Here is a 26,679-nt window from a genome sequence, read left to right as displayed (position 1 = left end):
GTCCTCCTGCGTCTGCAAGACTTCTGTTCTCAATGAATTTGCTTCCCTGTCCCATTTCTCTTTCTGCAGGTGATAGAGGGGAAGCTGGCTCCATTCTTGGGCAAGGTCATTAAATTTGCCGCCTCACACGTGTACAGCTGCAGTCTTTGTAGCCAGAAGGGGTTCATCTGTGAAATCTGTAACAATGGAGAGATCCTCTACCCTTTTGAGGATATTTCAACAAGCAGGTACAGAATCTCTTGTCTTAACAAAAGTATACCTGAATATGTCACATGTCGTTCTGTTTGGCCTGATCAGGCCGACTTTTAGTCAAGTACCGTGTATCTGTCTCTTACCTTGTATCAGATTCCTCTTATTCTTGGAGAATATTTTTTGACCTTTTGGTTTCCTATATTTATTCCCAACTCACTTCACTGTCTTTATCCAGAATGTTGCAAAGAAACATCACCTATTTCTCCCTTCTTAGGTAACAAAGAGGGTTCAGATTCATTTTTAGAATGAAGATTAGGGAGGATGAATCCTCACAACATTTCAGGGCCAAGTGATAGGCAATGGGAAATTGCAGTCTCAGAGCAAGGCCCAAACCGGCCCAACTGCCAGGAATAACACTACAAGACACTGGGGAACAGCTGTCTGGCTCGCCACATGCTTTTCTCCACAGATGCGCTGCAGTGTGGCGATGAAAGTTTTAGGATCCAAAGGAGGGAAAAGTGGGAGTTTATGTGGGATTATTTTTCTAACCAAAGTAATATTTGGGCATCATCACATTCGTTGGTTGATGGATGATTTTTTTCCCCCCACTAACTTGAGACCAGGGTTTTTACTATTGCTTTTCTTGAATCACAAAACGATACGTATCACTTTTCCTTTCATCCCAAAAGCATCATAGAAATATATACTGTTTCTGTATCTGTGCACTGGCTTCTTTGGCCATGAAATCATGCCTCATTTCCCACCCAGCAGGGCTCACTTACACTGTGGTTCCGAACAGAAGGGAGGCATTGTAGCCAGGGGGAGTTGAAGCATGTAGGCTGGAGCTAAGATATTAAGAGTTGACTCAGCCCTTCTGGCCTCTTCTTAAACCCAAAGACTCTTTGTAAATATACAGGAACTTGAGTTGGCCCCACACATAGAAAGATAAACACATACGCACACATATACATGCTCCAGCCTCGTTTCCTGAGTACAGGTACTTAGCTCATGGCCTAGAGATTATATACTTCTTAAAAATGTACACCACACAAAAACTTGTACACAAACATTCGTAGTAGTATTCATAATAGCCAGAAAGTGGAAACAACATAAATGTCCAGCTGATGAATGGATAAACAAAATGTGGTATATCCATACGATGGAATATTATTCAGCATAAAAAGGAATGAAGTACTAACATGCTGTAGTGTGGCTGAACCTTAAAAACATTATGCCAAGTGAAAGATGCCAGATACGAAAAGCTGTATATTTTATGTTCTGTGTATATGAAATGTCTGAAATAGGCCAATCTAGAGAAACAGAAAGTACATTAGTCGTTGCCTAGGGCATGGGGGAAAAGGAAGAGAGTAACTCCTAATGGGTGCAGATTTCTTTTAGGGATGACGAAAATGTTCTGGAATTCGATTGTGGTGACAGTAACGTGGTCTTGTGAATACGTTAAAAATCAGTGAATTGTATACTTTAAAAGAATGAATTTTATGGTATGTGAATTAGATCACAATCAAAAGTATTTAATAGAAAATAAAACAAATTAAAAAATGCTTCCAACTCTATAAACCATATGCTGGGTCACAAAACAAGTTTTAATAAATTTTTAAAAACTGAAACCATACCAAGTATGTTCTCTGACACATTGAATTAAGATCCCCAGTAGCAAAAAAATATGAGAAACCTCAAATATTTGGATAAAAAAAACAGTACACACTAAAAACTTATGGGTCAAAGAAGAAATAAATCACAAGAGAAATTTTAAAATATTTTGGAAAAGGGGCTCCTGGGTGGCCCAGTCAGTTAAGCATCCGACTTGATCTCAGCTCAGATCTTGATCTCAGGGTAGTGAGTTCAAGCCCCACACTGGACTCCATGCTAAGTGTGAAGCTGTATCTATCTATCTATCTATCTATCTAATGAATGAACATGAAATATAAAATGTCAAAATGTATGGAATGCAGCTAACATAGTACTTAGGGTGAAACCTATAGCTATAAATATATCATGGAAAACATGTCAGAAAAAAAGGAAAGGTCTCAAATCCATTACCTAAAATTCCACCTTAAGACACTAGATAACAGAGCAAACTAAATGGAAAGCAAGCAGAGAAAGGAAAGAGTAAAGATTAGAGCAGACATCAATGAAATGGAAGATAGAAAAAAAATACATTAATGAAATCAAAAGTTGGTTTTTTGAAAGAATCAACAAAATTGACAATCCTTTAGCAAGACTTACCAAGAAATTAAGAGAAAAGAAACAAATACTCAAAATCAGGAGTGAAAAAGGAAAAGGCAGTTAAAAGAACTATAAAGAGATACCACAAGTGACTTTATTCCAACAAGTTAGACAACTTAGATGAAATGGACAAATTTCTAGAAAGACAAATTACCAAAATAGACTCAAGAAGAAGTAGAAATATGAATAGCCCTATAACAAGTAAAGAAACTGAATTAGTAGTTTTTAAATCTGCTCATAAAGAAGCCAGATGCCTTCATGATGAATTTTGTTGAATATTTTAAAAAATAATACCAGTCCTTCACACAGGGATAAAGAGGGGCATTACATAATGATAAAGGGATCAGTCTTCCAAGAAGACACAACAATCCTTAATGTGTATGAAGAGAGTCAAAAGACATGCAGCAAAAAACCCCTAATAGAACTACAAGGAGAAACAGACAAACCCACAATTATATATCCACTATTATACTTAGAGACTTCAACACCCCTCTGTCAGTAACAGATCCAGCAGGCAGAAAATCAGTTTAAGCATATCGTTAAACTGAAAAGCACTATCAGTCAACTGGATCTAATTGACATCTCTGCCAATTCATGTTGTTCATCCAACAACAACAGAATATGCATTCTTCTGAAGCTTACATGGAACATTTAACAAGAGAGACCACATTCTGGGCCACAAAACACATCTGAAAAAATTTACAAGAATAGAAATCATGCACAGTACACTCCCAGACCATAATGAAATTAAACTAGGAATCAGTAACAATGTTACTTTTACGGTACCTGTAAAATCCCAACGTATTTGGAGATTAAACAATATGTTTCTAAATAACACGAGTTGATCATTGATGTCCACACAAAACCCTGCACAGGGATGTTTATAGCGGGTCTACTTGTAATCACCAAAACCTGAGAACAACCAGGATATCCTTCAGTATGTGGATGGTTAAATAAACTGTGGTATACCCATGCAATGGAGTATTCTCCAGTAATAAAGGAAATGAGGTATCTAGACACAAAAGGACATGGAGGAACCTTAAATGCATATTACTAGGTGAAAGAAGCCAGTCTGAAAAGCCTGTATACTGGATGATTCCAACTGTATGACATTCTGGAAGAGGCAAAACTGTAGAGACAGTACAAAATCAAATCAAATCAAATCAGTGATTACCAGGGGCTTGGGAATGCATAAGGCAAGATGAATAGGTGAAGCACAGGTTTTTTTAGGGCAGTAAAATTATGCTGTACGGTTCTGTAATGGTACACATATGATGTTTTACATTTGTCAAAACCCATAGAACCGTAGAACACAGAGTGAGCCTTAATTTAGATTGTGGACTTTAGTTGATAATAATGTGTGAATATTGGTACATTCACTGTAACCAGTGTGCCACACTAATGTAAGATATTAATAGAGAAAACTGGGGGTTAAGGTAGTATTATGGAAACTGTACTAACAGCTCAATTTTTCTGTCAATCTGAACTGTTCTAGGGGTGCCTGGCTGGCTCAGTTGGTAGAGCATGCGAGTCTGGATCTCAGGGTTGTGGGTTCAAGCCCCACATTGGGGGTAGAGATTACTTAAAAAAATAAAAGTTAAAAAAATAAATAAATAAATAAATAAATAAAAGTGAAAAAAAACTGTCCTAAAAAATAAAGTCTATTTTTATTTTTTATTTTTTATTTTTAAAAAAATTTTTTTAACGTTTATTTATCTTTGAGACAGAGAGAGACAGAGCATGAATGGGGGAGGGTCAGAGAGAGAGGGAGACACAGAATCCGAAACAGGCTTCAGGCTCTGAGCAGTCAGCACAGAGCCCGACGCAGGGCTCGAACCCACGGACTGCGAGATCACGACCTGAGCCGAAGTCGGACGCTTAACCGACTGAGCCACCCAGGCGCCCCTAAAGTCTATTTTTAAAAAAGACAATTCATCCAGCTGAACAGTTGACTCAAATACCAAAGCTGATCAATGTGAATAAACTTTATTAGAACAATTTTAGACTTACAGAAAAATCACAAAGATAGTACAGAGAATTACCATAGACCCCACACCTAGTTTTTCTCTTATTAACATCTTACATTGATATATTTGTTACTATTAATGAACCAATACTGATACATTATTATTAGCTGAAGTCCATAGCTTTTTCAGATTTCCTTAAACTTTTTCACTGTTTATTTATTTATTTTGAGAGAGAGTGTGTGCATGCAAGCAGGGGCAGGGCAGAGAGAGAGGAGAGGGAGAATCCCAAGCAGGCTCCATTCTGTCAGCACAGAGATCAACACAACACAGTGCTCGAACGCACGAACCATGAGACTATGACCTGAGCCAAAATCAACAGTAGGACATTTAAATGACTCAGCCACCCAGGTCCCCCAAGATTTCCTTAGTTTTTACCCCATTATTATTTCTGTTTCAGAACATCTCCCTAAGTTCCTCTTGGCTGTGACAACTTCTCAGACTGTTTTTAGGATATTGACAGTTTTGAGAAGTACTAGTATTTTGTAGAATCCCTCTGTGGGGATAGACCTGATATTTTTCTTTTGATTAGACTGGGTTTTATGGGTTTGGGGAGGAGGAGTGCAGAGATAAAGTGCTGTTTCCATCGTATCATATCACAGGGACATGCTATCAACATGACTTATCACTGCAATGTTTGTGTCAGGTTTCTCCACTGTTGATACTCTTCTCCTCTGACCCTTCTCCATTGTTACCCTCTTTTAAAGGAAGTCACTATGGGGGCACCTGGGTGGCTCAGTCAGTGGAGCATCCGACTTCAGATCAGGTCATGATATGGTTTGTGAGTTCGGGCCCTGCGTCGGGCTCTAGGGCTCCCGGCTGTCAGCACAGAGCCCACCTCGGATCCTCTGTACCCCCCCCAACTCCCTCCCCCTGCTCACGCTCTCTCTCTCAAAAATAAACAAGGCTTCAAAACATAAATAAATAAATAAAGGAAGTCACTATGTGCAGCCTACAGTTAAGGAGTGAAGATTATGCTCCACTTCCCTTGGGAGTGGAGTCTATACAAAATCACTTGGAATCCTGCATGAGTGATTTGTCTCTTCTTCCCATTTATTTTTTTAAATTATCTATTCATGTCAGTGTGGGCATGTGCATATTTATTTTTTATTTTTGGTTATAACCCAGTATTACTTTACTTTGTTGCCCAGACTGTTCCAACTTTGGCCATCGGCTCTTTCAGCTGGTGCCTGCATCACCTTGACACCCTCCTACCATTGTGGGGTGTTTGTTTCCGAGCATTTCTGTACTTTCTGGTGCTACCAGACATTCCAGACTCATCATATATATTTCTTGCCCTAATCCTACAAGTAGCCGTTTCTCCAAGGAACCGGGTTCCTTTTATTGGAAAATATTAGAAACCAACATGAGGGCACTTAGATTGCACACCCGCTTTTAAAGCCCTCAGTCCCAGGACTCATCCCTTGAGGAGGGATGAGAAGAGAGATGCTTCCCTCTGACTACACATCAGAATTTCCTGTGAGACTTGTTGGGTTGTTTTAACTCTGAGCATCTTTATCTTCAGAGTCTCCCCATGTGATTCTGCATGGCAGCCAGAAGAAAGAATCACTCCTCTAAGATGGCTGTGGCCATAGTCAGACGTGCCAGATTCTTACAGTCCGAATGACCACATTAACACGTCTGCGGACTCAGAGGGCCCTTCACCCAGCAGGAAGGAATATGTAGCTGTTTAGAATCTTCCGTTTCTCTCTTGGTCAGATGCAGTTCTCTAAGCTGCACAAATGTCTGAGAGCAAAGGAGCCCTTACCAGCCTACCTGGAATTTCAGGTTGATAATACTTCCCAGGACCCCGCTGAGCTCTGTCTGGTGGTGTCCAGTTTCCAGTGAAACGCTGGGAATGGTTTATGCAAGTCTGGGGTAAAAGACAAAAATAAACACCAATGAAATATTTATTAAAGGAAAACTTTATTCTGAACTTGAGTTGCAGATTTAAAACCTGTCCATAAAAATGTGCTGAATAAATGTGATAAATAAAAAAAATTTGAATAGTGGGGTAGATTTTAAAATTTAACTGAAATCTTCATGGATAAAGTTCTGTAATATCTGGGATTTGCTTCAAAATAATCTGATGGTGGGAGAGAGGGAATAGATATAAATGAAAGAAATTGATAATTGTTAAAACTAGATGATAGGTACACAGGGGTTTATTACATTGTTCTGTGTACTTCTGAATATGTTTGAAATTTTCCACAATAAAACATTTTTAAAAATCTGTAAGTAAGGGGGCCTGGGGGCTCAGTCGGTTGTGCATCCGACTCTTGAGTTCAGCTCAGGTCATGACCCCATGCTTAGCACGGAGCCTGCTTATGATTCTCTCTCTCTCTCTCTCTCTCTCTCTCTCTCTCTCTCTCTCTCTCTCTCCCCCTCTCCCTCTCCCTCTCTCTCCCTCTGCTCCTCTCCCCTACTCTCTCTCTCTAAAATAAAAAGTAAAATCTATAAGTAAAAATCTTAGAAATGAAGTATTTAGTGAATTTGTCACCACATAGCCTTGACCATCTTGCTAAAGTCAACACATCTGTGACCTCAGAAATATGCTTAATATCCCTTCAGATCCAAATATCATCTGAACAGCATAATTACAACTCAGTAAAAAACATTCTACAAGCATTACAACTATTCATTTTTTTCAATAAATGACTTACTGAGCATACTGTGTTCGTGCATTGGGCTAGGCTCCGGGGCCACACTGTGAACATGGCATGTTCCTTGCTCACAAATAGTCCACAGTCCCTGGCAAGAGACACTGAGCCATCAGGCAGTTGGGTTGACATGTGGGCGGAGCCCTGGTCTAGGGGGTGGACCTAGAGCTCCAAGAAGGGACATCGTCCAAAGCGGTCATGTACATTGTAGGTGAAAAAGCAGTTCCACAATTTCTAAAAATGTTAGCTCTGTGTTGAACTTTATCTGAAGCACTGATTTATTCACGTCCGTATTAGAACATACTTGGTTTTAACATGCTTATTTGATTACGACCATATGTCAAACATGGGTCAACTCTTCCTAGTTTCTTTTCCTTATTAAATTAATTGTTATGCAGGAGAAGGCTTCATGAATATGTAATTTAAAAATATAGCCCTAGCATTAATGTTTAGAACACCGTCTCTGACAAACAGACAATGTGCTGGGGTTGTAGGAAATTGCACTAATATTTACTAGTGCTGGTGCCAGCAATTTACATATCTCGTCATTCAATTCTTATGCCAGTCCTCTGAGGGAATATTGTTACCTCCATTTTAATAATGAGGAAACCTAGGTTCAGAGGAGCCAATTAACTTGGCCCAAGAGATAAGGCCAAAACTTGAACCCAAATATATCTGACTCAAATCCATGCTTTTTTCATTATACATCACTGTTTCTTCTGTACCTGTCGTCTTCAAACCATTTTTGCAGCGTACCCTCGAACAGAAATGTGAAGAAATTACGTCCCTCCGTCATTAAAGAAGTGTCCCCCCAAACGGTTATTCTGAATTCTCCCCATATTTGCCACCCTGAAAGTTTTTACACTTGGAGCAGTGAGCCAGCTAGATTAGGGCGGGGGAAAGACACGACTTTCTTTTGCAAAATGGTCGGGGGCTGTGGTGAGGGGGTGTGGGGAAAGAGCTTCTTTCCGCCCCGTGCACAGCACTCGGCAGGTCGGGAGGCCCAGGGGCGCCTGCGGGAGCTGGAGATCTGCCTGACTCAAGCTGAGTGGGCAGACCCCCGCTTGCTGCACTGTCCTCCCCGCTTCCACTCCGTTCAGCCGATAATGCAGACAGTTTCACACTGAGGTAGTCTTTCTTCTCCAACACAAATTAAATACATACCTCTCTCTAGTTTAAATAGGAAAACACTCAGACCCAAACTGCAAGATTTTAAATACAATAGGGAGATCCAGAATCACAGAACTTCAGCTTAATCCAGTATTTACCCTCCTAGAGGACTAAACGGAAAGCACAGCTTTAGGAGAGAGAAACATTCTGTTAAAACAGCAATAAAATTCCACATCCTAAAGACAGAGAAATGACAAAAAAACGTACCCTCCTTGATTGAGAATAAGAAATAAAACTCTAACTTCAGAATTACAAATCAGAAGGTTAGACTGATACCTCTCTAAGACTTGAAGGGAAAACAGTGACTATGAAAGCAAAGAAGTTGCATATATCCACAAAATGACCCTGGACTTCGATTTTTTAAAAGAAAAAAACAATCCTCAAATTGCCTCCTATGCCGCTTTCTTTCTGACATCTCTACATACCACTAATCTTCCCTTGTTATTAAAGACATAATGCTGCTAAAGAGACCATCCTGCCTCACACATTTGTGTGTGAAGATGCCATTCCTGAATCTTGAAATGCTTCCAGATCACAAGTACGTAAATACTTCATCTTAAGAACACTCAGCATGCATTTTAACATGGGACTTACAAGATATACCAGCTATCATAAATCAGTTCCATCCTTTCTGTCTGATCCATTTGCCTTTGTTAATTTTTTCATGTGACATACAAATCATCCCCACAAGTTTTCCAATATGGAAAACATTGCACTTCTAGACTTTATGACCCTATACCATTTGGGGCTGTATCTAGATGTGGGTATACTATCAGAAGATTCTACTTAACACTGAATTTGGTGTATTCCATATAGTAGGCATTCCATAAATACTTATTGTTTGGTTCAGCTCTCCCCAACATATCATGTGCACTCATTAAGAACACTGACAAAGCTTTTTAAGTAAACTGATTAAGAAAGTTTAAAATATTTGCTCTATGTGAAATAGAGAATAGATTCTTTATGATCTCACTTACATGTTAAACCTGAAAAAACCAAACTTACAGAGAACAGAGTGGTGGTTGCCAGAGGCAGGGGTGAAGGTGGTCAAAAGGTAAAAATTTCCAGTTATAAGATTAATAAGTTCTGGGGATGTAATATACCACATGGGGACTAAAGATAACAATACCATATCATATATTTGAAAGTTACCAAGAGAGGAGTAGATCCTAAAAGTTCTCATCACAAGAAAAAAATTTGTACCTATACCAGTTGATGGAGGTTAGCTAAACATTGTGGTAATCATTTCACAACCTATACACATATCAAATCATCATGTTGTACGCCTGAAACTAATACAATGTTATATGTCAGTTATGTCTCAATAAAACTGGGGGTGATAGAATACTTGGATAGATAGAGGAGCATAGTAAAAGTCTGAATAACACTACTTTTACGTAAGCTTTGTCTGTAAGGTTGAAGCAACCGACCTACTACTTGAGGTATTTCTGTGGTGTGAGCATCGGCCTGCCCAACATTCATTTCTCCAAGGAAGGCATTCGAGGTGTTCTTCCTGGAGGGGGCTGGGGGTCTCCAGTGGCTCAGTGGTGACTCTTCTAAAAGCAGTCCATGTTTTTTGAAGCACTGTGATTTGGAGAAGCAGATTGAGCATAACTTGCCAGCTTTTCTTTAGCTGATCACTCCCTCCTCTCCTCCAAGAACGACGATTACACTGAGGACCCTGAACTTATCAACACCAAACTCTTACTGGTTAAGTCAACATATTTTGACACCATGTTCAATTTGCACACATTTCAGGAACGTTTCCTACATCTGTCTATTGAGAATGAACACTGGCCTCATAGAAGAGTCCATAGCAAGTGAATTTCTAACATGGCCTCTCCTCTTTTTCATTTTAAAAATTTATTTCTTTAGGTTAACTTATAGAAAAAGAAGGCCTGGGCACCGGGGTGGCTCAGTTGGTTAAGCATCCAACTCTTGGTTTCAGCTCAGGTCATGATCTCTTGGTTTGTGAGTTCGAGCCCCAGGATGGGCTACTCACTGATAGCACAGAGCCTGCTTGGGATTCTCTCTCTCTCCCTCTTTCTCTGCCCCTCCCCCACTTGTGTGTGTGTTCATTCTCTTTCTCTCTCTCTCTCTCTCTCTCTCTCTCTCAAAATAAATAAGCTTTGAACAAAGAAAAAGAAAAAGGCAGCCTCCCAAAGAACTCAGTCCAAGCCCCATTGCTCTCATCCATCTGGCCAAATTTCAGAAAGGTCCAGCTTGTACTGAAGAACATGCAGACTCCTCCCAACACTCTTGACCTTGTGAATTGGTCTTTGTCATCTTACATTGCATGGCAATCCACACCACCCTGCCCCTGAGGACCTCAACTTGTTGGGGAGTGGACTTTGGTCTTTGCCGTGGCACTTTTCTGCCCTTCCTGAAGCTTCATGAACACACTAAGTTTCCAATAGCTAATTGTAGTCAAACCTCATAAAGGTTTGTTTAAAAGAGAGAAAGCAACTGCTGTATTATAAAGGATAGAATTATGTCTTCCATAGAAGATGCTGAGATGTGCGGTTTTCCTCAGCACAACTTGAGCAGTCCATCAGGGGCTGTGTTTTCTGTGCCCGGGTTCCCTTTGATTTGTCCCTGGAGGATAAACGTGGAGACGGCTTTCCTGAAAGTTGTCGCTTACTTCGATGCCTAGAAAATCACCAAACCCCAGATTCGCCAGCAGCCTTACAAAGGCTCTTACATTTTTCTGGGAGCCAGTTCTAGTTTGTCATTTTCTGAAAGAGAGGTTCATGTTTAGGCAGGAATTTTTTGGTGGGGGTTGGGGACTAGAACACACTCCAAGGTAGAAGGAGAGGGAAGGGCCGCCCAGAAGCCGGTCTTTCCTTGTGGCGTCCTATTTGTTCAGCCTTCGTTTTTGTCAGTCCTTGCACAAACAGACTGAATACCTGGATTATTCCCTCATCTGGACTCAAATACTCATACATTACATACCCTTTCTCACTAATCAGCCTGACACATTCCTTTGTTGGTAAATGGTTCCAAAACAAACACTGTCAGTGTACCTAATTAGCAGGTTTGCGGGCTGTGCTCACAGTCCTGTTACATCCTGTTCAACAATAGAGAACAACAGCCCTGGCGAGGTTGGGCTTACAGGGAGGGAACCGCTCCCCCCAACGCATATACACTTTTTTAATGATATTTCCTTTCTGTGGCTTTTCTTGGGAAGCAGCCACTTGGTGAGTACTGTGATGAGGTGTGGGATTCTTGCAACAGCTAGAGGAAGTTTGGACTCCTCTTCGTAGGCACCTTTGCTTAGGAGCCATTAGTTTCCATCTGCTTATTGTTCTTCTCTCTGGTACTGGAGAGGAGCGCAGTGAGGAACTTTCTCCACGTCCTCTAACACTGACGAGAGAGGACAAGATCCCTGCCTGTGTTCTAGAATCATAAATGAACAGAGATGGAAAGGACTGTGGAGAACATCTGGATATTTTAGGGGTAGAAAATCTGAAGCCCAGGGAGCTCGCAGGTTTTATGAGGGGCAGAAGCCGAGGAGCAACTTACCAAGATGGACTTCTGCTCTGCGGCTACATGACTGCCAGCTCTTAAATGTATTTATTGTATCAATGAAGGTTTTCCTTGATTAAAAAAAAACAAAACAAAAACAAAACAAAAAAATAAATTAAAAAAACCTTGAACGCAATGCTAGTTTTTTTTTGGCTTTTAAACTTCGGTCAAAGAGTAACTTGGCAAATAACATCTCACCTTGGCCTGGTGGCTCCTATATTCACATGTCAAAATGTTTCAGAATGTCTGCTAACACAGACGAGACTTTTGTGAAACGCTCAGGGCTGACCTGACCCTGTATGCCATTAAGCCACTTTATAAATACAGTGCACTTATAAACACAGCCCTCGCTGGTGCGGCTGCCATTGTATTTTGAAACCATTTGGTCACTTGAATAGATGGCTGTCATCTCTACCTCGACGCATTTCTTACCAAGCTTCTTGTTAGGTGTCTGGTTAATACTGTGTTGTCATCTTATCTCTAAGCATTTCAGACAACTCAGTTTTTTGTTGATTGGAGGGAGTAAAGTTCAGCATTGTTTAATTCATGTTGTAACTTTCTGACTATAAAACTGATACGCATTACAAAACATTTGAAAAGTACACAAAAGTATAAAGAGGAAAATTCTCCATACATATGTCTGTATGTTTACTTTTTAATAAAATATGTATATATATATGGTTTTATTATTTTACTTTTTAATTTTTTTATGTTTATTTTTGACAGAGAGAGACAGATAGCAAATGGGGGAGGGCCAGAGAGAGGGAGACACAGAATCCAAAGCAGGCTCCACACTCTGAGCTGTCAGCACAGAGCCTGACACAGGGCTCGAACTCGTGAAACGCAAGATCATTACCTGAGCCAGAGTCAGAGGCTTAACCGACTGAACTACCCAGGCACCCTTAGAATATATGGCTTTATACCCAACTTTTTATCACATTATATCAGAACCAAGAAAATAGTTTATCTATAAACTTTTATTGATGGCTACTTTAACAGGAAAAAAAAAATAATTGGTTCTAAAATCATTAAGATCCATTTAAAAAGTAGAGGCAGACTAATCCACAGAAAAATCACTGGAGTAGGAATACAGAAGTCTAGATGTCATCCCTAACTTGGCCACTAATTTGCTGTGTGACCTTTGACAAACCACCTCCCACCTCCAGATTTACCTACGAGGTATATGGCATTGTTTTAACCCCGTATTGACAAAGAAGTTAGAACTTTATTTCATTCTGCTCCTTTGCTTAGCATTTGCAGTAGTCTGTTTAATAGTTTGTCACAATGTTTTCAGTGAAGTTGACTATTTTTGATACAATTTACCCAAAGGGATTAAGATATAAATTCAAATTGTGATTCAGTCCACCATTTTGAAATAATGTCAGCTCCATGAGGAAATGGACTTTCCTATTTTGCTCACTGCTCAGTTTTCTGCATCTAGAACAGCACGTAGTAAATGCTCAATGAATAATCCACGAATAAAGAGTTTGCTTTACTTTTAGTTTTTCAAATCTGTGCTTTTTCACATATTTTATTTTAAATAACCTTTAAACTAATTTCAAGGAAATTGTCTACTTAAATGTAGACATTGCAGGGGCGCCTGGGTGGCGCAGTCGGTTAAGCGTCCGACTTCAGCCAGGTCACGATCTCGCGGTCTGTGAGTTCGAGCCCCGCGTCAGGCTCTGGGCTGATGGCTCAGAGCCTGGAGCCTGTTTCCGATTCTGTGTCTCCCTCTCTCTCTGCCCCTCCCCCATTCATGCTCTGTCTCTCTCTGTCCCAAAAATAAATAAACGTTGAAAAAAAAAAATTTAAATGTAGACATTGCCAAGATATATGACTTTATTGAGTGATAGCTAGCATTCTCTCATATGTTAGGAATAGATATAGTTTTCTGGCCCAATGAAAACTTTCATGTCAAAAACTTGAGTTTTGCTAAACTACTCAGTTTAATTTTCAAAACATGTTTTCAGTCATGTTTCAGTGTGTTTTTTCCTTCCCAATGGGACTGTAAATAAGTAACCTGAATACACAATAGGAAAGAGAGGAGTGTTTACCTTTCCATACAAAAAATGTTGATTCTTCAGCCTGAGCAGTATGTTCTGAAATGAACTGTCTTATGCTTTAGAATTACAAAAAGGTACAATAGTAACTTGATTTCATCAGCATATGTTTTTGATATTTTGAGACTTTTCTTGCCTCACTAATTATGGGAATACAGATAGCAAGATGTTATAAACGCTATCTTTTAAAAATCCTTTTTTGTTTTTATTTCAGCATCTAACGTATACTATCACCTTCGTTATAAACCCCTTCAGTATTCTGAATATTAAACCACTCAGTGGTGCATCAGGAAACTTCCTCATTTGCTCTCTGTAGCTATCATTAATAATCATCTGTTCAGTTCCTAACGCTTCCAGAACACTTAGAGTAGAGATAAAGACAGTCTATAGATAGATGTTCATTCTCTACAGAGGTCGCCGCTTGGACTGAATTAGATCTATAAAGCATAGGACTTGGTATAGAGTCAGAGGAGCTTAGCAGTTATCTGCCCGTCACTCCCGCCCCCTGATACACGCACCTTTCCTACCCCACCTTCCCCAGGGAGGATGGCATCCCCGCCCAACACCACACCCACAGCTAGTAAGAGATGCAGGCAATTGAATTCCAGTATAGTCCCCTTTTTGCCTCTCCTTGTCACAGCACCATCCTGAAATCTGAGGGAATGCACAAGCTGTCCAGAGAAGGGCAAAAGATTATATCACCTACCCTTAACTAGTCTCACTTCTGGTGATAGTTGGTGTAGGGTGGCCGGGGAGAGGTTCTCAACAAAAGTATAATGGGAAGGATCTTATAAATTTTTGATGAGAAAACAAGATCACGTTAAAAAAGTAATAATTCATGTGAAAAACAGAAATGTGGGAATTTCCTTTTATAGAACTGGTAACATAACAGACTAATTTCAAGTCCTGAGCGAGTGGCCGATTCAAAAACTGCATTGGAAACATTGGAAGCCACTCACCGGAGCTGACTGGACTTCAGCTGAAAGATCTAGTTTGGCCTTGAGAGGTGGGAAGCTGAAGCATGTTAAAGCTGTTCTCTGAGAGAAGAGTTAACACTTTTTTTCTAGAAAGAATCCTTGATGGTGGAGAGAAAGGCAATTTAAATTAAAAGACTTAGCTGGAAAGCAGGTTCCATCAACGATTTGAAAGAAAAAAGGTCAGAATTGAGAATGAAAAGAGATAAGCAAATTTTCCGTGGGGGCAGGATGGCCAGGCAGGGTGGAATAGGCGCTAGTGAGGCCTGAAGGAACATCAGGGGAACATGGTTTTCATACAGTGCTTCAAAGAGGCACCAGCCAAGGAACTTGGGGACAGCAATCACATGAATGTCAAAGCAGCAAGCAAGATGACTTTTCCCTTCCTCCAGCTTCCCTGAGAATGTAGTTAAGGTACACTGTTTAAAAGAGAGAGTCCTAATCAGGGGAACCTTAATATTTAGAAAGTACCTAAAAGCAAGCAGTACTTAACCCTTCTCCACACCTAAACACACCCAAAATTTTCATACTTCCATTGTTCTCCCTGAGGGGTCTAGAGAGCTTGCCCAGGCCACCACTCAGAAACCTGAAAGAGAAAAGGCTTATTAGTTAGCACAGCACTTTACTAACCAGACCTAAGCCAAAGGCTCCCATTGGCTTCCCCCAGTGACTGTACTATTGCCTTTGAAAGTTTCCTTTACCGATACACTAGCCTGTAGCCTTCTCTACCCTATTCCTGTCTTACGAATACACATGTTGAAAGACAAAATTTTCAATGACTTCGAGGTGTCTTACATGTCTGTTTATTGCTTGCATACTTAGCATAACTACTTCTATTAGTGTGATTATCAGTTCTATTCAGCCTTTCCTAATACGCAGAGTAAAAACAAAAGTTCTGAATAACGTGCTCACTGAGTGAAAGAGACTGCTAAAACATGCGTTCTTATTCACACCTTCCCGTGTTCAATGATAATGTATACCATGTTTTAAGCATTTTTGCAATATTTTTCCAAGATAATACATCCTCTGTTCATGCAAAGTAGGATACTTTGGGGCGCCTGAGTAGCTCGGTCGGTTAAGCCTCTGACTTCAGCTCAGTTCAGGATCTCATGGTTCATGGGTCTGAGCCCCACATTGGGCTCTGTGCTGACAGCTCAGAGCCTGGAGCCTGCTTTGGATTCTGTGTCCCCTCTCTCTCTGCCCCGCCCCCACTCGTGCTCTGTCTCTCTCTCAAATATAAAAATTTTAAAATTTTTTTTAAAGTAGGATAATTTTAATTACTAAAAGTGTACACATTACTAAACAGTTGTATTGTTTCCTGATTTTATAAACATGTAAACAATAAGTCTATTAGTTTAACTTATCAAATTTACATAATACTTTTACTACTATATAAAGATGAAAAAAAATCCGAGATATTCAAAAAGTCAAATATCTAAAGCCAGGATTAGTCCTTGACTAAGATGTTTACACAGGTGCATTTCATTTTAGATAAACCTCATAAATTATACTATAAATTTGTAAATTAGTTGATTGTATACATTTCAAAAAAATTTTTTTTTTTTTTAATTTTTTTTTTCAACGTTTTTTTATTTATTTTTGGGACAGAGAGAGACAGAGCATGAACGGGCGAGGGGCAGAGAGAGAGGGAGACACAGAATCGGAAACAGGCTCCAGGCTCTGAGCCATCAGCCCAGAGCCCGACGCGGGGCTCAAACTCACGGACCGCGAGATCGTGACCTGGCTGAAGTCGGACGCTTAACCGACTGCGCCACCCAGGCGCCCCTCAAAAATTTTTTTTATTTAGCATTAAGATGAGCAGCTGTAAACTTTCCTAATATATTCAGTATAGAATTTGACCTCTAAAGTTGTTTACATGAACGGAGACTGTTTTCACTAGATATAAAAATGTATTATAAAATATACAGTACAGTGCTGGCATAGGAACAGACAGACCAATGGAACATGATTTCAGAACGTATGCAAATAGACCCAAATAATATGGGAATTTAGTACATGATAAAGATGCACAGCAAATTAGCAAAACAAAAGATGGAACTTTCCATACAAGAAACTGGGAACTAGACAGCCATTTGGAGAAAGAAAAGGAATGCTGGATTTGGTCATACTCTTTACATGAAGATAAATTCCAGATGGATCAAATATTTTAATGTAAAAATAAAACCCATAAAGTACTAGAAGAAAATATAGGTGAATATTTTTGTAATCTTAAGTGTGGAAGGTCTCTAAGCTTGACACAAACCCAGAAGCCCTGGAAGCAATATGCTTTTAAATATATTTTTAAAAACTTAGGACCCCTGGGTGGCTCAATTGGTTAGGCATCTGACACGCGATTTTGGCTCAGGTCATGATCTTGGTTTTGTGAGTTCCAGCCCTGCATCCGGCTCTGCACTGTCAGATTCTCCCCCTCTCTCTTCCCCTCCCTTGCTCATGCTCTCTCTCAAAAATAAATAATAAATAAACTTTAAAAAAATAAATAAGTATATTTTTTAAAAGTTAAATGCTTAAAGTTCTCTAAAGACAAATGTAAACAGGAAACCGGGAGAAATATCTTCAACACATTTAACAAAGTGTTCATTAATTTCCTGAATATAAAAAATCTTTAAAACGCAGTAAGTAAAAGTCATTAGACAATGGGCAAAGGACATGAACTAATTTACTGAAAAAATATGCAAATGGCCAATATCTGAACAGCTTAGTGTCACTTCCAATTAAAGAAAGTAAAATGAGGTTCTTACCTATCAGCTATGAGAAAGTATTAATAGATATGAAATGTAAGTCCCAATGTAAAAACATTAATCAATACCACTTTTTATTTTCATTTTGCAAAGTCCGTATTTTTGTTCTAAATATTTACAACAGTCCTGTCTAACATATTAGACAGCCCTGCTGCCTTTGGAAACAGTTGGCCTAAAGCGGCAGTTCTCAAACTTTTATATTCATCAGAATACTCTGGAGGGCTTGTTAAAACACAGATTGCCAGGTCCCACCCTAGAATTTATGATTCAGTAACTCTGGAGTGGCACCCAATAATTTGCATTTCTAACAAATTATCTGGTGATGCTGGTTTGGCTGGTCCAGGGACCACACTTTGAAAACCACTGGCCTAGAACGAACACATCGAGTATTAGAAAATTATGTGATATCATCTTGTTAAGAGAATTGTACTGGTAAGAGGAGGCAAATTAGGGGAAGTCTAAAGTAATGACATAACACTGGGTCTTTCACCTGAATGTCTTTCTCCTTCTAAGTTTACATCACTAACCTATTCCCAAGCAAGCAGTCACCTTCACAAATCTAGATATGGTTTACCTTCTAAACTTTTTTGCATTTTTCTACTATATCCCTCCTTAAAAATGTCTTTTATTTTGGCCCCCTTAGGAATCTTAGTACTTTGAGGAACTGAAATGTAATATGAAATAGAAATAGAAATAAATAGACATAAATCCCGTTCAGAGTCTTAGATACATATTATCCTTATAAATTATTATTTCTTTTAAAGAGGCTTACTTCAAAACCTTGACACTTAAATTTTACACTTTTACATTAAAGAGGTAGACTGGGGACTCAATGGAAGTCCATATGTAAGCTAAGTTTTTCTGTTTTAAATCTACATTAGCCAAATATTATTATATTCACTGCCTTTGTCTTAGATGTAACAAGACATTTCTAAACATTTCTTGGGTTCTTAGGTGTGTTGAACTACTTTAGCAACTTTTATAGACAGCCATTGCTCTTTTTTATGGTTCTCTAATGGCTACAATTATAATATATTCTAGCTTTTTCTGGAAATCAGAAAATTCTGAAATCTTCCTGCAGTTTCTTTACTTTCTCTAATATTAAATGAGATTCTCCTAAAGTAACCCCAAGAAGAGATGGACCTTTGTTTGTTAAGAATTATATTAACTGCCAGGTGAACCATTAAAAAAAACCCTGAGGAGCGCCTGGGTGGCTCGGTCGGTTGGGCATCCGACTTCAGCTCAGGTCATGATCTCACAGTCCGTGAGTTCGAGCCCCACATCGGGCTCTGTGCTGACAGTTCAGAGCCTGGAGCCTGCATCGGATTCTGTGTCTCCCTCTCTCTCTGCTCCTCCCCTGCTCACACTCTATCTCTCTCTATCTCAAAAATAACTAAAAACATTAAAAAAATCAATAATAATAAAAAAAAAACCCTGAGAAGTGTCAGAAACACTAGTGTTTCTCTATCCCCAAGTAACTATTTCACTCAGGTCAAACCTATTAAGATTTCATATACGTACACAGAGTATGGCTGAGGTCTGTCACCATCCACAAATTAGCAAGAAGCATTTATTAAGCATTGGCACTAAAGATAATGTGATTTACTGTTCCCAATAGGATAACAAAATTAACAAATGAATTAATTAACCCTTGTTTACATTCTATTTCAAAGCCAAGATTTTAAGTAAAGCTTTTGTCAAAGGTATTAACTGAGCTTGGTTTACAAACTCCAAGTGCAAGACTTGTGAAAGCCAAATGCTTTGTGGTCTGCAATCAGGGAAAAACTCTTCCTTAATTAACTCTGGGGATTAAAAGGTAAATAAAAAGATCTCTGCAGGCATACCAATTGTTCTTCCCATGATCTGAGTCTTAGCAGGTATTTGGGGGTGTGCTGAGTAATTGAAAGGGACACGTGGCTGATAGCAGGGGAAGGAGAGCCAGATTTCATGTTAGAAGACTGGCGTCAAGTCCAGAGTTGATCACACACTTACCCACCTGGGACCAGAGAAGCCACCGCCTACTTTATTTTATTATCTCATTTCATTTTATCTATTTACTGACTGACTGGCCTATTACCCATGGGAAAACAAATAGTACCTGGCTCGGAATCATATTACAAGGATAATTTCTATAAAAACAGGGGCAAAAGGCCATACAGATGTTGCCTAATTTAAATGACCAATATTGATCTGGCTGTATGTGCACTTACCATTCAGAACTATTGGAATAGCTTTACAAACTAGCACATACACACCTAATCTGCCAGACATCTGGCCAAAGAAGGTAGATCTTGTCCAGTCTCATACAATTCCAGTCAAACCATATGGATACCTTTTTGTCCCCATCTCCCTACCCCTAACCAACAGACACACGCACGCACGCGCGCGCACACACACACATTGAATAATCCCAAATGTAGTCCATTTCTAGTTCTGCATGGAGCCACAACAGTTCTGTAAGCCAACATTTCCAGACCTTTTGCCCTCTTCCTCCCCATCCCACCAGCTTCCCCTGGAGTAGGGGAGAGAGGCATCTGGAGCGTGTGGATTTCTAGTAAGCCTGGCTCAATGCTTCACTGGAAGTGGTGCTCCAGGCAGAGGCTGTGAAACTTGGACTGTCCCCAGCCATCAGCACTAACCGTAACCTGTTTCTTATTGAAATTGCCTGTAACGTGTCTTTATTTTAATCCTCCTATTACCCCACAAAAGAAAGAATCTGTTAGATTGTGTAAATCCTGTTTAACTCATTTTACCTTAGAATGTTTGCTAACATGTTCTGTGTATTCTTCTAAACAGCACACATACATATGTACATACAGGGAGTACAAACCTAGCACATATGTATACATATGCAGACATACACCTTACGTGATTTTCCACTTAAGCAAATTATAAATGATTGGCTTACATTCATTTACTTACACAAGAACAGAAGAAAACACCAACCCCAAACATTAAAATAACCAGGCACCAATAACTACCTCCCTTAGCTAAGAGATTTAAATAATCATCTCGGTTTCTTGGAAAAACCAATAATAGCTAGTGGCTCTGTGGGGCGCCTTACATAGTAGCCATACAGCAAACCGCACTCGCATGCCTGATAACGTGCACTTATTTCGGCACCCCACCCTGTTCGTTGTGGGCTCGGCAGAGTGGAAATCAGCCAGAGCGCTGCCCCGCTCTGCAGGCCTGTCCTTTCACTTGTCAGAGATCCAGCCAAACTCAAGCCTGGATTTCAATCCTAATGAAATATCTGAGGTCATTGCCTGAGCCAAAAATAAAAATGCAGCAGGAGAAGAATCCGACATGGACAGAGCAGAAGCATTTCAGTGACCTCAACTTGGGGCAGGGGCCTTTAGCAGCTTCCCGTGGCCCGCCCGCATGCAGCTAGAATCTGGAAGACACAGACAGAGCCGTCGAGCCTGTCTCTAATTGGTCTCACATCATCAGCATTCCAGAACAGGAAACTATCCACAGCCAGGAATTCTTGCCTCTTTGCCATAATATTTGAGAAGCAAACCTTTTCCCCTGCACATATTTAATTCTGTTAGTTTGCAGCAGGTTAGCTTTCTTGGTTTTGATACTCGAATGAGAACACTGTGTCTGTGGCTATCAGATTTCCAGGGTATGAACCTCTCCCTCACTTGCCTAGGTCAATAAGCTAATTTTTAGGCCAAAGACCATTCATAAAATGTATAGCATCTCATTCGATGATGCCTTTACTCAGACAGAATGAGATCTGCTGGTGGAGCTATGCCCCTGCCTCCAGCCCTAGGAAGGGGACCAGTTTTCCAGGGCACACGTGGACAGTTAATGGCACTGCCCCGAGAGCTTCCAAAGAAGCCGAACTAGAGTTCCTTCCTCCTTATCCCACATCATATGGTATGTCCAATGCTCACTCACATGCATACAGTTCACTCCACTGTGGCTGTCCCAGGGGTCAAAACGCAAAAATACTTGCACATCGGATGAGAAATGACTGCCGCCTCTAGCCAGCCCCCACACCGCCCCCAAAATAAAAACCCCACACACTGAAGCATTCTGGCTTTTTCTTTGGGAGAGAGGGTGTTGATGACTGTTGGGAAAGTACTTAGAAAGGAATCCTTAATGTTTAATTGAAATGTTCTGAGATAGAGGCAGAGTCAGCTCCTTTTGGCCAAACTCCTGAAAATCAGAGCTGTATGTACATTTATCAATGCAAATAAATAAAATTTAAAGTAATGCTCTCACTTTTTTTTATTAAAAAAAAAAAACTTTCTTACGTTTATTTTATTATTGAGAGACAAAGTGAGACAGAGCATGAGCATGGGAGGGGCAGACAGAGGAGGAGACACAGAATCCCAACAGACTCCAGGCTCTGAGCTGTCAGCACAGAGTCCGACGCGGGGCTCAAACCCACCAACTGTGAGATCATGACCTGAGCCGAAGTCAGACTCCCAACCGACTGAGCCACCCAGGCGCCCCGGAATACTCTTCACTTTAAGGATCCTCTCATTCAGTCCCAGCTTGTCAGTTTGAGATTTTCCAAGGAGTGGCCAGCAAGGCTGTATTCCCACTCATCCATCCACAGACCTTGGGGCAAGAAAGTGTGGAAAGAGAAAGATAAAAGCCAGAGAGGCCTTTACCCCTCCTGCACAAAATCTGCAAGTTGGAAGGAACCTTAGATAATCCAGCCTCCCCTTTAACTTCCATGGAGAGCGAGAGGTTCAGGGATGAAGTAACTTACCCAAGATCCCAATGACCATGGGGCCAACCTGGGCCAGGAAGTCTGGGCTCCTCATTCTAGCTGAGCCCTCCTCTCTTCAGTAAGTGGCCTCGTTAATATTTTCTGGTCTCTCTTTCATTGTAGAAGTTGCTGAAACGTAACTGCTTCACAGTTACACAAAAGCAGTTTCTTTTGTGGGGCCAATGCAGAAGTGTTCAGTTTAGATTTGCTAGATGGCCTACATAGGGCATGAAGAAGCAGAGAACACTACAGAGAAACAGCCCAGATGTTCTTGGCACAGAGCAAATAAATACAACTGGGGGCCAACCCACCAAGGTGGCTTTTGGGGAAGACTAAAAAAATCAGAGTGAGTAGATAGAAAGTTAAGGGTTACTAAGCAGTACAGAGAATTGTGTCATGGGTATTAACTTCTTAAATGCTGTTCTGAATTAATTTTTAAAACCACGGGATGGTTAATGCTAGTGAATTTCAGCTCTGTTAACCAAATGATGTATTAAAAATATATATTTGTGAAAACGAAATGAGTAAGTAACACTATGCTGGACCTTACTGGTTGGTGTGAGTATAAGCCACTGGTTGGCACTTGCATGGGGAGGGTACAGTTTAAGCATCCCCTGGATACTCCCTCTATGATGCCTTCTCCAGATGAATTAGGTCAATGGTTCGCAGCTGGGATGAGCTCCCTGCCCCTCCCAGGGGACATTTGGACTTCGGGCAGCATCTAGAGACACTGTCAGTTGTCACAACTTGGGGAGAGGGATTGCTACCAGCATCCGGTGGGTTGAGGCCAGGGATGCTGTTGAGCACCGTGCGGTGCACTGGGCAGCCCCCTCCAACAACAAACAGCTGTCTGGCCCCAAACGTCAATAGTGCCGAGGTTGAGATCCCTGGATTCAGGGAAGCAGTGGACGTTTTCAGGAAAAACCCACTGGATGGCTTTGGTCAATAGCAACTATGTCTCCCTGGGGTTGCATTCCCTGTGACGCTGGAAAGGAGGACATAGGTCTTTGTTCTCCGTGATGTACAGCAACAACCAGAAAGCCATGAAGCTGCTGATTGCTGGGAGCAGGTAACTCAGAAATGACGATGAAACTGGCCGGCTTTCATTTGGTTTATCACTCAGGGACACGGAAGGATGGGTCTCTTTCGTTATCTGCTGCAATTTTGCACACGGATGATTACATTGATAGATTTACCTTATGTGCAAGATGTGGTCCTGAGAAGTTGTCTGTTAAGTCATATTTGAAATATAGTCGGGAAATTCAGGAAACACCAAGGAGTCAGTGAATTCTTTTAAAGTGAAAGGTCCTTTTAAATAAAGTGCTATTCTCAAAGAGGAGCAAGCCTATATATTGCGTTGTTTAATGTAAATATTTCTCCTGCACGTTTTTCTTATAGAGCTCCATAACTTTTACGTAAGAAACTGTTTCTCTTCCTCCTTCCTTTTCCTGACCTTATTCTTTTCACTTAAAAGCAAATCAGGGGGAAAGTTAACAATAGGCTGTCTGAATTTGGGAAGGTCATTGACCAGTCTGTCCATTATACTGTTCCAAAGATGACTGCTGGGTTACAAATGGTTAGAAAATAGGACTTGGTTACATTCTGAAATCATTAATTTTTTATCTCAGACTTTTTTTCAGTTACTGACCTTTGGCTGGAAAGAGCAGGTGTACTCAGCCCCTCCATCACCCCATGGGTGTCTGCTGCACCGGAAATACCCAATAAGACTCACCCCTCCTCCCTTAAGTGGGGTGTGGGGGTGCCGGTATCAGCAGAGATAAGGGGGTGGTACTGAAGGAACCCAGCGGTTTTCCCCTTATCAATCACTGCCCTAGGGCAACATCCCTAGGTGTATAAATCACTAACTCAGCAGGGCAAAGGGGGCAGGAAGGAGGAAATTTATTTGATAAGGCTACCATTAGTGTCACTTCAGTGATAGGAGGGTATGGAAGTGTGACCCAGTGAGGACAAAGACACTGCCACTGGGGAAGAGCTGACCCAGACAAGAGGCACTAGGAGACCTGGGTCCAACCTTCATCCCACTGGAAAGAGGGAGGAGCCAAGGGCAGGGAGATGCTAGAGATGATTCTACCGGGTCGACCGTCCTGACCAGTGTGGCTCCAGCGTCAAGAAAGCAGGTCCTAGAGTCACCACGAAGGGTGGTGTCACACTCACCTGCTCTTTAGAGCACTTGCCATTGGAATATCCTTCCGTATACATTCACCCATTTCTGTTCCACAGAACTCCGTGAGTAGGAAGGAAAATGAGGAAACCAGAGCAGTGACTTGCCCAAGATCGCTCAAAGAAAAGGTTGTGATTTGAGCACAAGTCTTCTGATTGGAAGCCTTGCATCTCCCTCTAGGATGGCACATTCCCCCCACTCAGATGACGAGGCCTCGGTATGAGCTGTGGCTGGGCTGTCAGGAGTCCTGGATTCTAGTCTCAACTCTGTCTTTAACTCACTGTGTCCTCATGAGACAATCACTAGCCCTCTTAGAATCTCGGTTTTCTTATCTATGGCATGAGGGGGTTGATCAAGATGTCCTCACGTCACCGCGGGTGTTGTAGGTGTGGTCAGATTGAAATGAAGACTCTCAGGAAGGCAGCAGCAGCAGTCTTGGCTGTATTATTGAGCACCTACCACATGCCAGGAACTGTGCTAAATGCTTTATTACCTCATTTCAGCTTCACAACACTTCTACGAGGTGCATGTTAATGGAAACTCTACTTAGCAGATAAGGAAACCGAAGTTCAGAGAGATGAAGTGACTTGCTCAAGGTCATTGTCTTAGTCGGCTCAGGCTGTCATACAAAATACCACAGACTGGCTGGCTTAAACAACAGATATGTATTTCTCACAGTTCTGGAAGCCTGGAGTCCCAGATCCAGGTCCAGCAGGGTGTGGTTTCCGATGAGAGCTCCCTTCCTGGCTCACAGATGGCCACCTTCTTGCTGCCTTCCTCACACGGCCTTTCCTCTGGGTCCACACAGTGGGGGAGAAAGAGAGAGAGCTCTCTGGCATCTCTTCTTACAAGGACACGAATCCTATCAGATCAGGGCCCACCCTTATGACCTCATGTAACCTTGACTTCTTCCTGAAGACGCTATCTCCAAATGTGGTGACGCTGCGGGTTAGAGCTTCATCATAGGAATTCGGTCAGGGCGGTGGCAGGGAGGAGGTGCTGCACAATTCAGTCCATACAGCCGGAAAGTGATGTGAGGGTGGAATTTGAAGTCAAGCCATGTCACTCCTAGCCACCCCTGTGTTTTACTTGCCCAGAGAGCTGAGCTCGGGCAGAGACTGCTGCTACCGAGAGGTCCTGTCTTTTGGTCTCTGAGCAGCAGAGGAGTCTCCTGGGTACGAGGGTGGGTGGGTGGGTCCTTTCACCAAACTTTCTCAATCTGGACTGGTCCTGGGGCTAAGTCAGAGGCAGGCTAGGAAAGGGTGCCCCAAAGACCATCCTATGCCCAGGACTGAAGCCCAAGATACTAGAGAAAAAACAAAAGCAGCACAAACTGAGCCTTGAGGGCTGTTTCCTTCATAGTCCTCTTCGAACCTGGTCCAGTGCTGGGCCCCGCATTCACTGTTGCTGGTTGGACAGAACCACACGGGCCCGATGCCCTGGGCTCCTGAGATGAGGGAGCCGTTGCTTGTCAGGGCTGTGTGGAAGGGTGGGCGCTGAATCCACACTGGCAAGCCACCTCCTGGAGCAGCTACAGTTGTGCTTGACAGTTACTCATTATTAAAGACTTTGCAGGAAAAACAAGTCATTTGGACTCCTGTGCAGGCTTCCACTAAGCCAAACAACAAACTAGTCATCCACCTGGAATGCCTCCCCTCTATAAATTACAATATCTGCATGTTGCCTTCAAAAAAGACCCTCTTCTCCACTCTCTCGTGCTTTACTGTCCCCACTTGTGTTATAAAGATGGGCTTACAAAGGTGGGGGGGGGTCCCTGATTTTTAAAAAACTCAGAAGGACAGTAGACCAAAGGATATCATTCAGAAAAGTGTCGTTTGACCTTTCCAAACTGTCGGATGAAGGCAGGGAGTCACGGAGAACCACGCAGCCCACGTTAGCAGAAGTGGACAGCACCATTTTCACGGCTAAAACGCCGGGGCCGTCACTGGTATTCAGAGCACAGCATTCTGGTTCTCCGTCACTTCACCCCAGAGTTACTACCCACACTGCTGGCCCAGGGATAGGAAACTAACACACAGAGCTTCTAGAACTCTGTCCACTGTCACCACGATCACACAGTTGCTAGTTGACTGCTGACCCCCCTCCACTGTGAGCCATAAGCCTCGCCCCAGCTAGTTCTAATCAGAAAAAAAAAAAAAT

At 41.4% G+C, this 26,679-nt stretch overlaps 1 protein-coding gene and 1 long non-coding RNA gene across 28 annotated transcripts in view; one reads left to right on the top strand and one right to left on the bottom strand.

Moving 5' to 3' along the window:
- The window catches only part of LOC147578649 (uncharacterized), a 64,943-nt gene that overhangs the window by 15,152 nt on the left and 23,112 nt on the right, over positions 1 to 26,679 (bottom strand). For 4 of the 21 annotated variants that reach the window (XR_015255506.1, XR_015255507.1, XR_015255508.1 and 1 more), the window contains exons 1-2: positions 7,127 to 13,404; positions 6,240 to 6,336 (exon numbers count right to left, since the gene is read on the bottom strand). This is a non-coding gene — a long non-coding RNA (uncharacterized LOC147578649). Of the gene's footprint in view, positions 1 to 3,225; positions 3,352 to 6,239; positions 6,337 to 7,126; positions 13,405 to 26,679 lie in introns of those variants that run through there. The other 17 variants (XR_015255493.1, XR_015255494.1, XR_015255498.1 and 14 more) reach the window with 10 other exon arrangements.
- Positions 1 to 26,679, top strand: part of PLEKHM3 (pleckstrin homology domain containing M3) — a 200,189-nt gene that overhangs the window by 166,953 nt on the left and 6,557 nt on the right. For 5 of the 7 annotated variants that reach the window (XR_015255487.1, XM_086719460.1, XM_086719461.1 and 2 more), the window contains one exon: positions 70 to 227. The exons of 1 other annotated variant lie outside the window; for it this stretch is intronic. Coding sequence is in view for 5 of the 6 variants with exons in the window: in XM_086719460.1 (XP_086575586.1) it covers positions 70 to 227 (158 nt within the window). In the remaining variant the exon portion in view is untranslated. Of the gene's footprint in view, positions 1 to 69; positions 228 to 5,988; positions 6,702 to 26,679 lie in introns of those variants that run through there. One more of the 7 variants, XM_086719465.1, reaches the window with a different exon arrangement.

This window comes from Puma concolor, chromosome C1 (genome assembly GCF_028749965.1).
Source record: "Puma concolor isolate L17-30 chromosome C1, mPumCon1.1.hap2, whole genome shotgun sequence".
Classification (NCBI taxonomy): Eukaryota; Metazoa; Chordata; class Mammalia; order Carnivora; family Felidae; genus Puma; species Puma concolor.
This window is presented reverse-complemented; position numbering and strand designations above follow the sequence as displayed.